This window comes from Rhinoderma darwinii, chromosome 5 (assembly GCF_050947455.1).
Source record: "Rhinoderma darwinii isolate aRhiDar2 chromosome 5, aRhiDar2.hap1, whole genome shotgun sequence".
NCBI classification, from domain to species: Eukaryota; Metazoa; Chordata; class Amphibia; order Anura; family Rhinodermatidae; genus Rhinoderma; species Rhinoderma darwinii.
In genome coordinates, this window is record NC_134691.1 from 263,285,088 (window position 1) to 263,299,358 (window position 14,271).

The 14,271-nt window shown below is 40.0% G+C and overlaps 1 protein-coding gene across 2 annotated transcripts in view; it reads right to left on the reverse strand.

Annotated features, from left to right (window-relative positions):
* Nucleotides 1-14,271, reverse strand: part of ULK4 (unc-51 like kinase 4) — a 771,869-nt gene that overhangs the window by 360,036 nt on the left and 397,562 nt on the right. Inside the window, exons 30-32 of one of the 2 annotated variants that reach the window (XM_075827084.1) lie at nt 9,107-9,199; nt 6,996-7,044; nt 5,861-5,945 (exon numbers count right to left, since the gene is read on the reverse strand). In XM_075827084.1, the coding sequence (XP_075683199.1) occupies nt 5,931-5,945; nt 6,996-7,044; nt 9,107-9,199 (157 nt within the window). In that variant the 3' untranslated portion in view covers nt 5,861-5,930. Of the gene's footprint in view, nt 1-5,860; nt 5,946-6,995; nt 7,045-9,106; nt 9,200-14,271 lie in introns of those variants that run through there. The other variant, XM_075827083.1, reaches the window with a different exon arrangement.

A 14,271-nucleotide genomic window follows, 5' to 3' on the forward strand; every position in this document is an offset into this window, starting at 1 on the left:
AAAACTACAAGTCGTCCCGCAAAAAAAAGCCATCATACAGCTCCATCGGCATAAAAAAAAAAAAGTTATGGCTCCTCAAATATGGAGACACAAAACAAAGTGTTTTTACTGTGTAAAAGTAGTAAAACATACAAAGTCTATATAAAAACGTAAAAAGTAGCTTGGTCAGTAAGGCCTAAAATAGGCTGGTCACTAAAGGGTTAAAGAAAAGCCATAAGAAAACACGTTTTGAGTTCACCAAACAGCTTGTGTCATACTAAAAGCATGGAAGAAGGTTCTTGTTGCAGATGAGACTAAAAATGAACATTGAAGCCATTATGGGAAACACTATGTGTGGTGCAAACCCAACACTTCCAATCACCCCAAGAGCACCATTTCCACAGTAAAGAATGGTCGTGGCAGTATCATGCTATGGGGATGCTTTTTATTGGCAGTGACTAGAAAACTGGCCAGAATTGAAGAAAAGATGGATGACAGCAAATATAGGGCAATTCTTGTGGAAAACCTGTTTTACTACGTCAAGAGACTTGAGACTGAGACTATGTTTAGGGTCACCTTCCAGCAGGACAATGACCCTAAACATACTGCTAAAGCTACACTAGAGAGTTTTAAGGGGAAACATTTACATGTCTTGAAATGGTCTAGTGAAAGCTCAAACCTCAATCCAATTGAGAATCTGTGGCATGACTTAAAGACTGCTGTACACTAATGCAAACCATCTAACTTGGAGGAGTTGAAGCAGTTTTACCTGGAAGAATGGGCAAAAATCCCAGTTTCTAGATGTACTAAGTAAATAGAGACATTCCCCAAGAGACTTGCATCTATAATTGCAGGAAAGGTGTCTCCACAAAGTAGTGACTTTCAGGGGGTGAATACTTACATTTAAGTTCTATGTTGTTTGTTTTAATTATTGCTTGTGTCACAGTGAAAAATATTTTGCACCTTCAAAGTGGTAGGCATGTTGTATAAATCGAAAAGTACAAACCCCAGAAAATCCATTTAAATACAAGGTTACATAGTACGGTTGAAAAAAGACGTGTCCTTCAAGTTTAACCAAGGAATGGGAGAAAGGGAAAGGATGGGATAAATTATAGAACTTTGTTTTACCCCTATTGATCAAGAAGGTTTAAAATAAATAAATATAAAAATAACCCATAAGTCATTAACCAATCTTCCCTAAAAAGGAAAAATTCCTTCTAGATCCCAAGAGGAAATTAGACTGGATCGACATTCAAACAAAAACTCTACACATTGACATAGGAGCTGATATTTTTGCGCTCTAGAAAATTATCTAAGCCTCTTTTAAAGCCATCTACTGTCCCTGTTGTGACCAGCTCCTGCGGTAGACTATTCCATAGATTCACAGTTCTCACAGTAAGGATGGGTTCACACAGAGTTTTTTGATGCGGAAACCGCGCCGCAAAGCTTGCCAAAAACCGGCCAAAATTCCTCCCATTGATGGGAGGCGGGGGCGGTTTTCTCCCGTGAGCGGTAAAACTAGCTCGCGGGAGAAAGAACGGACATTCCCTATCTTCGTGTGGTTACGCCTCTGACCTCCCATTGACATCAATGGGAGGCAGAGAAAGCATATTTCGCAGCGTTTTATGCCCGCGGTGCTCAATGGCCGCGGGTGAAAAACGCCGCGAAAAACGGCGTGCAGGCAGAGGAAAATCTGCCTCAAACTTCCAAACGGAATTTTGAGGCAGATTTTTCCGCCTGCAAAAAACTCAGCGAAAAGAAGACTTGTCGTCTCTGCAGATTGAATCTTTTTTTCTCCAGACGGAGGGAGTGCCCTCTTGTTTTTAGAGGGGGTTTTACATGGAACAGGATTTCACCGTATTTTTTTAATGTGCCATTCATATATTTATCGTCTTTTTTCAAGGCTAAATAGGTTTAATTCTTTTCATCTTTCCTCATAACTTAGATTCTCCATGCCCCTTATTAGCGTTGTTGCCCTTTGTATTTTTTCCAACTCCAGGGCATCCTTTCTAAGAACTGGAGCCCAGAACTGAACTGCATATTCTAGATGAGGCCTCACTAATGCTTTGTCAAGTGCTAATATTATATCCCTGTCCCGCGAGCCCATGCCTCTTTTAATACACAACAATATCTTGCTGGCCTTTGAAGCAGCTGATTGACATTGCATGCTGTTATTTAGTCTATGATCAACAAGTACACTCAGATCCTTTTCAACAAGTGACTCTCCCAGTATAGCTCCCCCTAGGACATATGATGCATGCAGATTGTTGGTACCCAAATAGTAATGCAACAAATGAGGAAAAAAACAAACAAAAGGAGATGAATACTTTTGCAATGTACAGTCCAAGGGAAATTCACATGCACACACATCTTGATGTAATGGAAGTATCACTAAATGCATTTCAGTAAACTGCAGCAGAATGACCACATAACCTTCCATTTATTCTTCAGAATACATAAAAGTATACTTTATAATGAGCAAAATATGAAGTTCATTCCTCGATTCTTACATTTTAACATAAAAAAAATCTTGTATATAAATGGATGGAGTTTAAGATTATGCTCTTTGAAAAAAATGCCTTGTAGGTGCAATAAAAGCATGGAGAAAAACACAATAAATCATTGTCCCGTTCCCAAAAACACATACATTAAAAACTAATAGCACAAAATTCAATATTATATATGCATTGAAATACAGTTTACAAATGATGCCTTAAAGAGCAGAAAAGTTCAGAGATGCTAATCATTAACTTCAGATTTTAGTAGTAAAATCCATCATCTTTTATAGGACATTTTAAATATGCAATAACCTGGATTCAGCTACCTTGAAGGGCTTTCTTCAACAAACAAAACTTTTACAGAACGAATAAATTGTATTTTTTGTGCCTGTCTCTTTTTCAGATTTAAATTATTCTAAAAGAATATTACATTAGAGTTGCTGAGCTGCATTTCTGCTTTGTGTTACAGAATACCAGTGAAGTCTAGTGTACCCACAGTAGTGCTATACTAGGGCTGCAAGGGTAATAAAACATTTATACATGAGAAAGAGCTGTTACATACCCTATAAATGGACATCAAATGTATGAATATCTAATGGCAGTCTTTATAGAGTGATAGAGATCCATATGTGTTTACATTTTTTATACAAATGAACCTGATCAACTTGAATTGTTCAGAAATGAGCTTAGATGATCACTCAGGAAAAGGAAGGAGACGCTTTACAACGAGTTGACAGACCAGATCTGTGACGGATTCATTTGAGAACGGGATTCTGCAGCTTGTTATGTACAGTCAGTGATACATACTATAGAAGCTGCGGAAGTTAAATGGTAAAATACCCAAAGGTGTCCACAGTCTTTCAACCTTTGACTGTCAGGGGTTTTTGGACTGTTTGCATTGCTGGTAGCCAGGGCTATTTCACACTTTTGACATGTACAAATAAAACCTAAATTACAAAACAAAAAATCATACTAAACCCCCATACCTATATATTTTCTGAGAGTAGAGACCTGGCACATTGCAAAATGCCATTTAGAACATTAAACAAATAAGCACCGAGATGCAATTTTCTGTCAAAGTGTAATTTTTCATTAAAATGTATAAAAATGTTTATTTGAAGCTTTAACTGTGACCTAATCAGAAAATTAGATGCACCACAAATCCTAAAAACGAAAGTTCAATATGTTTAAATTTCATACATACCATTTATGCCTACATCTACATTTACATATCCCCATAAAATCGCCAGAATTGGGGAGACCAAAAATCTTGTAAAACAGCTATTATGCTACTAAAATGTAATTGTTTCGAGAGCACACAGCATACGGTGTACTTAAATACAACTTAATGATTTATACACACGATCACCTTCACGAAACTTTGCATCTAACAGTGATTATAAGCAAAAATTGCATAAAAATTCAAGTTAGCGACTAAAATACATACTCAAGCAGACCTATCATGTAAACAATATGTACTCTGGAAAAAACTGTAAGATGTAAGGAGTTCATACATTCACAGGCGCATGTGTTAAATAAACACCAAAACCATAGGAATGCACCAACATTTTTTAAATGCTAATTGAATGAGGGTTATACAGATATATAATTTTTTTATCCCGCTATACAAACTCTAAGGCTATGTTCACACATCGCGGTCAAAGCACTTTTTTTGCGCGCTTTTAAATATAATGTGGCAAAAGCGCTCCATTTTGCTGTGATTATGAATGCAACTTGTGAATACAGCCTAATTCTACACAATAATCGCAAATCCCTAATGTGTTAACTCATTTTTTTAGTGGAACTAGTTGGAAACAATCATTTAATGTGCGACTTATTTGAGGCAGCATTCCGGACGCTGGTAAAGGTCCGGGTCGAGGAGTCTATAAACAGCACAGAGGGGTGTTTAGATGAGCTACTGCTCATCTTCTCACTTCTTTTCTGATGTAGAAAAAATCCTCCATATGTGACAATCAGAAAGCAACTATGATCTCTGATTAATAAGGGAGAGTGATGACATGAGCAAAACGACATATTATCCATAACTCTGTAGTCATCTAGAGCCATACAGGGGCAGGAAGAGGATTATTCTCCTCCTCTCCCTGTTTGCTACCAGCATGTTCCCTGCTAGAATGTTCTCTCCCCCTTCACACAGGCTAAAGTGAGAGCTACAAATATATGCAACTCCTACTTCAACCAGCTTTAACTCAGGCTAAATTACAGCTAGAGCTACAGCTCTAGCTGCGATCTAGTCTGAGTTAGAGTTTACACAGTCAAGGAGGTTTTAGACGCGTCCATGGTTACTGAAGTGCTACCCTTTCAGGACGTATGAGATACATCCTTAAAAGGAAAAGGGTTAACACAGTGATACTCCCCTTCAAGTGGCTGTGTCTGGTACTGCAGCTCAGCCTAATAGTTCCCACATTGGCCATCCATGTTATTTCCTGGAAAGCCCCTTTAAAACAGGGCAATCAAATTATGCAAATTGTTTCTAATGTCTTTGTTGTCACAGTAATGCTCATGGGCTACATATAAATCTTACTATATTGAATGTTTTTCTTCAAACCCTAGTGTCATCTACATCGAGCACAAGGCATGATGGAACAAAGCAATAAAATGATAAAATAGAACAGATTTTCATTATGGCTGAGAAGGTGGAAATAATTAATAATCATTACAGTAGATTGCAGCCCACAAAAAAAGAATTTTTTACAGTCACAGAATATCTGGAAATGTAAAGCTTAACAGCTTTAATTTCTTAGACAAGCTGCATCCTTCTACCTAACTATTCTTTATAGCTTACATTTAAAGCATTTATTTCACAAAAGTGCTTCTATTAATTCTGGAGCCATGTAGCTTCCTTAACATAAAGAGAATGCAAGCACTACAATATAAATCTGGGACTTAGCCGGTTCTAAAGCAATGCTCCAATTCCAAAATTTTCTTATTTTATGTACAGGTAAAGCAAACTTCTCTTTTTGGGTGTTCACGTCTGAATCTCCGCTCCCACTCTGGGCTGGTTGTTACCATAAATGTAGCTCATAAATAAATGTTCTCCCATAACTGCACAAAATACACATATGTTTTATTACACAGGTTATTTTATATTCAGGTAGAGCAGGCAGCATTATCTCCATGCTGTGCATGAATACCTACAGTAATTACAGTATTAAAGCTGCTACAGGTATAATCCTGGTTTACGAAAAGCTCTTTCCTAAAACCAAGTTTGAATCTCTAGTGTCACATCCCAAGGGCAGAGAACTGTTAAATTCCTCAGAAAAGTTACTTTGATGTGCAATGATTTAGAGACTTTATGTAAAGGGACTGGAAAAGTTTATTTTATCAGTACTTCTAAAAACACAGAAGTATTTTTGTAATAAAAGGTTTCATAATACAGGATACTTTTACACCTGGAACAGTCCTGACGTGTTTCATAATTCAAAAATTAATGGGTCATCTTTGATGAATCTACAAATAAAGGAGTATTCCAAATTTGGCAAAAAAAAGCAGAATATATGTCTAATAAAAACGGACGCAAAATTCTAACACATTTTGTAAATCATATGCTCCGAGTTTTGAGGATCTCTGCTTGCAGTCATTGGAAGGGAACCTTCAATGTTTACTACCAGTGGATGGAAATCTTTCCTGGTCATGTGATGATCACTCAAGACACAGCTATGATAACTGTACTGTAAAAAGCCATGCACCTGTTCTTCCATCACACGACCAGGACAAATGTTCATCCTCTGGAATTAAACCATAAGGGTCCTTATTCAATGGCTATAATCAGAGATTTTGAAAACCACCAAGAATTGATACATAAAGTATATTTAACGACTGTATAACGTTTCACTATACAATAAATATGTTTTATTTGCTAAAACCGGAAAACATTTATGTATAGAACTGCATAACACCAACTCTTTATTTGACCTTATTACAGGGTTATTCCCATCTCATAAAGTATATGCCAAAAATGTATGACAGATGTGAGTACCAGGTCAGGGACCCGCATCTATGTCGAGATCGGTTCCCCTGTCCCGGTCTGGAGAGATGGCCACTGGCTGCTGAATCCAAATGGAGGCTCAATGGGAAGGTGACCGGGATTATGGAAACAGCCAAGCTCAGTGAGTTACGCAGTTTCTGTAACTACAATAGAAGTGAATGGGCACTACGGAAACAGCATAGCACAGAGTGTAAACGCCTAAATGTTTGATAGTAGAGGACTTCACCTCTGGGATCCCAAGATCAATTGAACAGGGGTCTCGAGTGCCCCGAACTCACCTGGACGACAGTGGCGAGGAGAAATTTGTATGGAGTGGCGATCTAGCACGTGCAATGCCGCTACATACAAACTATGAAACGGAAACATCCGAATCCAAACCACTGTTATCACATACAATGGAAGCTTCCTGAGATCAAGAATACGTGTAATAGGAGAGGACCTCCGGCCACTCTAAACAAGAGTAATGTATTCATTATACCAGGCTTAATCCATAAAATCAAAATTATTCTTACCAAAATCACTTGGAAAAGAACAGGAACAAGGTTGATGTCTTCAATATCCCTTTAAAAAATGCAACAACAAAAATAAATTACTACATTATACGGTGTATGGATAAGCACAGTTTCCTAGCTCAGATAAGCCTACGCAATTTCTATACACACTTCATAAGGAAAGATCTAATAAAACAAAGCAAAACATTTAGAATTTGCATCTATGACTTCTGCAGGGCAATACATTTTCAGTACAGAAGAACCAAAGTCAAATTTTCTATAAAGTCCATTAGGGATTTTTTTTTTCTCTGTGCTTAACAGCGTAGTACAAACATAGTAACATAACAATTATGGCTATAAGACCTGCTACTACTTTACAGAAAAAGCTTTTTTTTAAAAAAAAAAAAAAAAAAAAGACAACCTCTTACAGGGACCATTATTGAGGGAGATGGTGAGGGCCTTGGAAGGTGAGAGTTGGAATCTAATTGGTTTTGTGTGCATCTGCTCCACTTTTTGCTTGCACTAGTTTTTATAAATCTCCCCATTGTCCCCCTAGCAATTTGCATACCACACTGGGTGCAGTGCCCAAGAGTCGAAACATCATCAATGACGTGACTCTCAAGGAAGGGGGCGGATAAATCCTTCCTCCTACTGAGGATGTGTGGTCATAATCAGTGTGCAATCATGGTCAGTAGCCCCCAGAGCTCCTTCTCACGGCTCTGCGATGGGAGGCAGGATGCCAGCAGTGCAGCACGTCACTGCTGAGGCCACTAACTGGCTGCAGCAGTTACGTTCGCTTTGCTTTTAACCAAATACCAAAGGGACTACCGAAACTGCGGCACTGAATCAGCGGGGAATCGAAAAGGTGTATATTACCTTTTTTTTTGTTATTTTAACGCATTCGCTTGTTTTTTTGGTTTCTTTTTATAACCCGGATAACCCCTTTAAAGGAACAGTGTCATCACAAATTATTTTTATATATGTTAAAGATGTTAGTGCTTTATTAAAAACGTTTATATTCATTTGTGTGTTTGTGTTTTACTTTTTCTTATTTTTACACTTTTTCTTCCCTATGGGGGCTGCCATTTTTTGTTCCATTTCTGTGTGTGTCGATTAACGACACATACAGACATGGAATACGGCAGCGACAGTCCCATAGGGACTGCGAACGGCTCCCGTCCCATTGACTGCAGTGTACGGCGTCTGTGTGGGAACTGCGCATGCGCCGCTCCCACACAGTCCTATTCGAAATTGGCGCCGTCCGGCGCCATTTTCCTGTGGACCGGAAGTCGCGGCCGGACAGTAATATTACTACTTCCGGTCGCGGCTTCCGGATTTGTGCACTTGCACCAGCGGCAGCAAACGGAGCGGACGGGCCGGAGGGAGCCGCGGCGGCAGGAGCAGGTAAGAGATTTCAATGTATGTTCGTGTTTGTGTGTGTTTACTACTGTATGTAAACCTACTACACTGTGGGTTAGCTCAAAAAATGGCGACACACAGTGTAGGAGGTTACATCGTTCAAACCCCTCGTTTATCCCGGCACTAGCCAGGATAAAGGAGGGGGGGATGCTGAGAGCTCACTAGAGCGAGGGCTTTTAACCCAATGTTGCAATGCTGCAATTTTGGGAACAGCTCCATCTAGTGACCAAAAATGGGTAGTATTATAAATTAGAAATAATTTATAATATTTCCTGGACTCGTGCAAAAAAATAAAAAAAATTTGAACAATGTTTAATCACCCACACACTAAATGTTTAATTTTTTTTAAAAAAACATGTTTTTCTGGCAACACATTCCCTTTAACAACCAGTCAGATTGCTAGATGGGACTATAACCTCTGGAATCTCTGCCATTGCCGAGAAGCAGGGATTCCAAGTCTCCCATACCAGCCAGAGTGTTGGTCCAACATGTGCAGCTATGCACCATACAAATTAATGGCACGGACAGAAATAGCCAAATGCCACTTATATTACATTGCTCTGGACGCTCCCATTTATAATGATTTTGCAATGTATCTGTAGAGCACCATTAAGGAACCAGGTTTTCTCAATGGAAGATCCCAGTACATAAATGGAGAAATTTCCCTTATATGAACTCTTCACTTTCATTCCTTTATGTAAATGAATGCTTACCTGATGAAAATAGGACTGTATTCAGTCAAAGATACCAACAAATTTAATGCATACACAGGCACAGGGTCGGGTTGCATAATGATTCGGTCATACCTACAACAAAGGAAATAATCAGTCTTTTTCATTTTACTTTACTTCAATAACAATATATGTACAATAAAACTTATGTCACTTCTAATTTTATGTCTTATAGATCATAAATTAGAACAGCAACTGTGAATGTGGTTAGTATGACCCCAGTTCTAAGAACTTTTTATACATCTGCTAAAAAGACACAAGAAACTCTAGAATGTGGCATAACCTAGATTTGTAGGAAACCAGCTCTCAGTATCCACCTCGCGGATTTCTTCAACATAAATGGCTTTTATACATTTTTTTTTCTTTATCAAAGATTTTTATTTTGAAAATATAAAAAACATAACAGCATACACATGGTTTCATAAATTTGCAAAATTCACACGCAGTGCAATATAACTACTTCAATATCGCATAAAATATACAAAGACATAGAAACAACAGTAGGAGGTAACCTCCTAATCAGTAAGCAAAAACTAAATAAGAATGCAATGAGAATAACAGTACCATAAGTGCAGCAAAAATAGTGCATTATTTAGGGAAGCCAGTCCCCACAGTTGGATAAGAATTTTCGCATATAAGTGCACATTATACTTTAGACTAACACAGACACAAGACAACAAGGGGAAACACATACAGACCTAGCACGCAAAAGGTAGGCTTATATAGGTGTTCAAAAGAGGCCATCCAGCCAGAGAGGTAGATCATTACCACTCCGGAATCCAGACCACACTGCCCAAGTGCGGACAAAGAGCTCAGATTTACCCTGATCAGCAGACATAAACTCCTCCATCCTCATAATTCCGTTCACCTCCGTTACCCATTCCTTCAAGGAAGGTGCAGTGCTGGACTTCCAATGACGAGGAATCACTGTTCTTGCTGCGGTCAAAAAATGCCGAAAGACACTCTTTTTGATGTGTGGGAGTGATCCAGGAACCATGGAAAGTAAGCCAATGGAGGTCGAAGTCTGAACCTCAGTATGAAAAAGTTTGTTACCAAGATCAAAAATTTTTCCCCAAAAGGGACGAAGCTTGGGACAATCCCACCAAATGTGCAGCATGGTTCCAGGAGCCTCCCCACACCTCCAGCACTCATCAGATACATTAGGGAATATCCTATGCAGCAAAGAAGGACAGCGGTACCATCTGGTGAGAATCTTATAATTTTTTTCCTGGGCGAAGCACGAGGTCGGTAGCTTACGCGCCAGGAAGAAAGATGTGCCCCACTCCTCAGCAGAGTGTCGAGTCCCCAGTTCCTCATCCCATGCGGTAGTGAATGTCAGCTGAGAGTAATCATATTTAGGTAGAAGGATCCCATGTAAATAGGACAACACATGAGAGGGGGCAGTAGTCAACAACAAATAGTGCTCCAGAGGAGTCTTATCCTGCAGCAATACAAGACGGTCGCCCATGGAAGAAAGATAGGAGCGCAACTGAAAATAGGACCACCAAACCGGACGTCCCCCCGGGCAGGCCTCAGAGACAACAGTCTGTGACAAGATTGTACCCTCAGGTGTAAGAGTCTTAGCCAAAAAACCACCGTCCTGTCTCTCCCAACAGAGGAATGTGTCCACACCCACCGCCGGAGGGAAGGAAGGATCATCAAAGAGAGGAGTTAGAGGACCTGGACGGTGAACAAGGTCCACCGTAGCAATGATCCGCTTCCAGACTACAAGAAACTGACGTGTGAGGGAAGGCAGAGAAGATGAAGGTCGCTGAAGAGCAGACAATCAAGGCAGACGCGACAGTGCTAGGGGAGACATAGCCTTCTCAATGCGCACCCATTGCTTACCCGCACCTGAGCGGAACCAGTCTACCAATCGCATGAGGACCGCAGCTTGGTGGTAGCGTTTAAAATCCGGCAAGCCTGCCCCCCCCCCCTCCACTTTCGGCCGACTAAGGACAGCAAAACTAACACGAGGCTTAGAGGAGCCCCAAACAAATTTACTTATGGCCGTATGTAAGGTTTGGAAGAAGCTCGTTGGAATTATGATAGGGACGGTTTGGAATATGTATAGGAATTTTGGCAGAATGTCCATTTTAACCGCGTTAATGCGCCCAAACCACGATATGCGGTTCCCACCATATGACATTAAATCCTTCAAGGTGCGCTGCAGAATGGGTGTGTAATTCAAAGCGAACAAATCCGACTGTTGTGTGGGAATATGCACCCCCAAATATTTTAGAGATTTAGATTGCCATTTGAACGGGAAAACACGAGCGAGATGGGTGGCTAGAGCAGTATCGAGAGATATATTCAATGCCTCCGATTTAGAATAGTTGACTTTAAAATTACTCAAATGACCAAATCGCTCAAATTCCCCGGTCAAAGATGGCAAGGAAGCCATGGGAGTCGTAATGTACACAAGGAGATCATCGGCATACAATGCCAGTTTGTGATGTTCCGCGCCAACACAGACGCCATTAACATTAGGGTTGCTCCGCAGTGCCACGGCCAGGTGTTCCATGACCAAAACATAGAGTAAAGGTGAGAGTGGGCACCCCTGTCTCGTGCCATTAGTAATAGACAAAGAGTCAGATAACAAACCATTAACTCGAACCCGGGCCGTAGGCCCATGATATAATGCCATAATCCTATCCACCATAGTGGCGCCAAGGCCAACCTGTGTCAGGACACTGCGTAGAAACACCCAATGTACCCTGTCAAAAGCTTTTTCAGCATCGACCGAGAGTAAATACATCGGTATCTTATGGGATTGGCAGTATGATGTTAAAAGGAGGGTCTTGTTAGTGTTGTCCCGCGCTTCCCTACCACGTACAAACCCCACCTGGTCATCTGTGACCAGATCATGTAAGAAAGGCGAGAGTCGAGAGGCCAGCAACTTCGCGAAAATCTTAACGTCTACATTTATCAATGATATTGGTCGGAAATTTGCGCACGACGTCGGATCCTTGCCCGGTTTTGGTAAAAGAGTAATATGAGCCTCAAGGGACTGAGGTGCAAAGGGACACGAGGAAGACACGGAATTAAAAACTTTCGTCAAGAACGGAGCCAATTGATCCTTAAATGTCTTGTAGAATTTATTATTAAACCCATCGGGTCCCGGACTTTTGCCCAAGGGGGAGTCTCCAATAGCACGCTCCACTTCCGTTTCCAAAAAATCTTCCTCAAGTCCCAAGGCCTCCCCGTCCCCCAATGATGGCAACGCAGTGTCGTGCACATAACGGTCTATTTTATCCCGCAACGCATCCGCCTGCATATCCTGAAAATGGCCTTTAAGATTATATAATGCCGAGTAATACTGTCTGAAGCAATCAGTGATGCCCGCCGGATCATGAACCTCAACACCCGAGGGAGAAGTAATTTTAGGGATATTCGACGCCTGGGTGCGAGGATGTAGTATCCGTGCCAGAGACCTGCCACATTTGTCTGCAAATTCGTACGAATGTTTTCGCATCCGGTCCCTGAATCGAGCGTGTGACTGGTCTATCAGAGAACGCAAGGATTCTCTCGCTGTAGTAAGTTCCGCAAATATCTGTGAGGAAAGAACACGCTTATGACGGGATTCAAGGTCCCCTATCTGCGTAAGGAGCCGCGCAATAGCTACCCCTTTTTCCCGCTTCAAACGTGCCCCATGTTGGATCAGGACTCCCCTTACTACACACTTTAGCGCCTCCCACTGTAATGGTAATGGGGTGGTGTCATGTGTATGTACCTCAAAAAAGCCGGTTAGCGAGTCCTTAAGGGCTGACACACACACTGAGTCACGCAATAAATTATCGTTAAGTTTCCAAGATTGGAAATTGGGTACCGAACTAGGAAACGTGAGTGTCAGAAATACAGGGGCATGATCCGACCAAACCATAGGGCCCACCTCAGAGGTAGGATGCCAGGTAAGCAAATGGTGGCTAATAAGAAAGGCGTCCAGCCTACTGTAGGCTTTTATACATTTAAAGATGTTTTTATATCAATGAAGCTACAAGACTGTATAATAAAGAGTTAAACAAAGATTTAATGTTAATTTACTATTTTCAAGAGGTTTACCTGTTTGATGTCAGTGAATAGCAATATTCTTGTTTACATTCAGAGGCTGAAAACGCATATAGCCCTAAGGCCCTGTTCACACAGAGTATTTTGCAGACAGAAAAAAAATCTGGCTCAAAATTCTTTTAGGAATTTTAAAACAAATTCTTGCAGTGGTTTTTGGGCAAAAAACGCATTGAAAAACACTTTTTCTGCCTCCCATTGCTTTCAATGGGAGGTCAGAGACGGAACCACGGCAACAAAGGACATGCCAATTTTTTTCCCCTGTACATGCGTTTAACATGTCTTAGAAGGGAGAATGTATATTTAGAAAGGGAGATGTCACAAACTAAACAGAATGATTTGTACTCATTAGTAATTATGATTATTAGAATTATGATTGGTGAAGTAATGCTAAAATTACTAGATTGGGGTAATAAGCCTTAGAATAGTATACGAGTCACTTTATATGGTATCTGGTAGCCAACAGTGTTTGATGGTGACTATAATCGAAGAAATACTAATGTTGTTACATAAGTTGGAGAGTTTATAAGCTCCAGGTTCAGCACAACTAATCAAAATGTCATATTTTTTAGCCACAAAGGAACCTTTACCTTCATTATTAAATGATAATGTGATTAAATATCCATGACTGACTGTCTACTCATTATAATGGCATACAGAGAATTTCTCCACAGAACTGGTATATACAAAGATTTTTCTGCGGGACTATCTATTTTGCTTTAATACAGAAAGCTAACAATAAAGTCTACTAAAAGTAATATAAAATGGTATAATTCAATTTTTCATTCTAAATCTGATTTGCCAAGGCTTTTTACATTGCTCCTCATTTCCTTTGTTAATTATCTTATTGTAATTTTGTTGAAATTTCAACAAGGTCAGAAACTGAAAAATGTGGTGGTTTGACATAAAAAATAAACCATTGTACTTAAGCATAAAGTTCTGTGCATACTGCAGATATTTATGAAAAGAACAAATATATGGGTTCTGTTATGCATGAGTAAACAAGCAGCGGGTTACAGTAATTCAAAGCAAAAGCAATTTCTATAACCTTCAGAAGAAAGTACAATTTATTAAAACAGTGC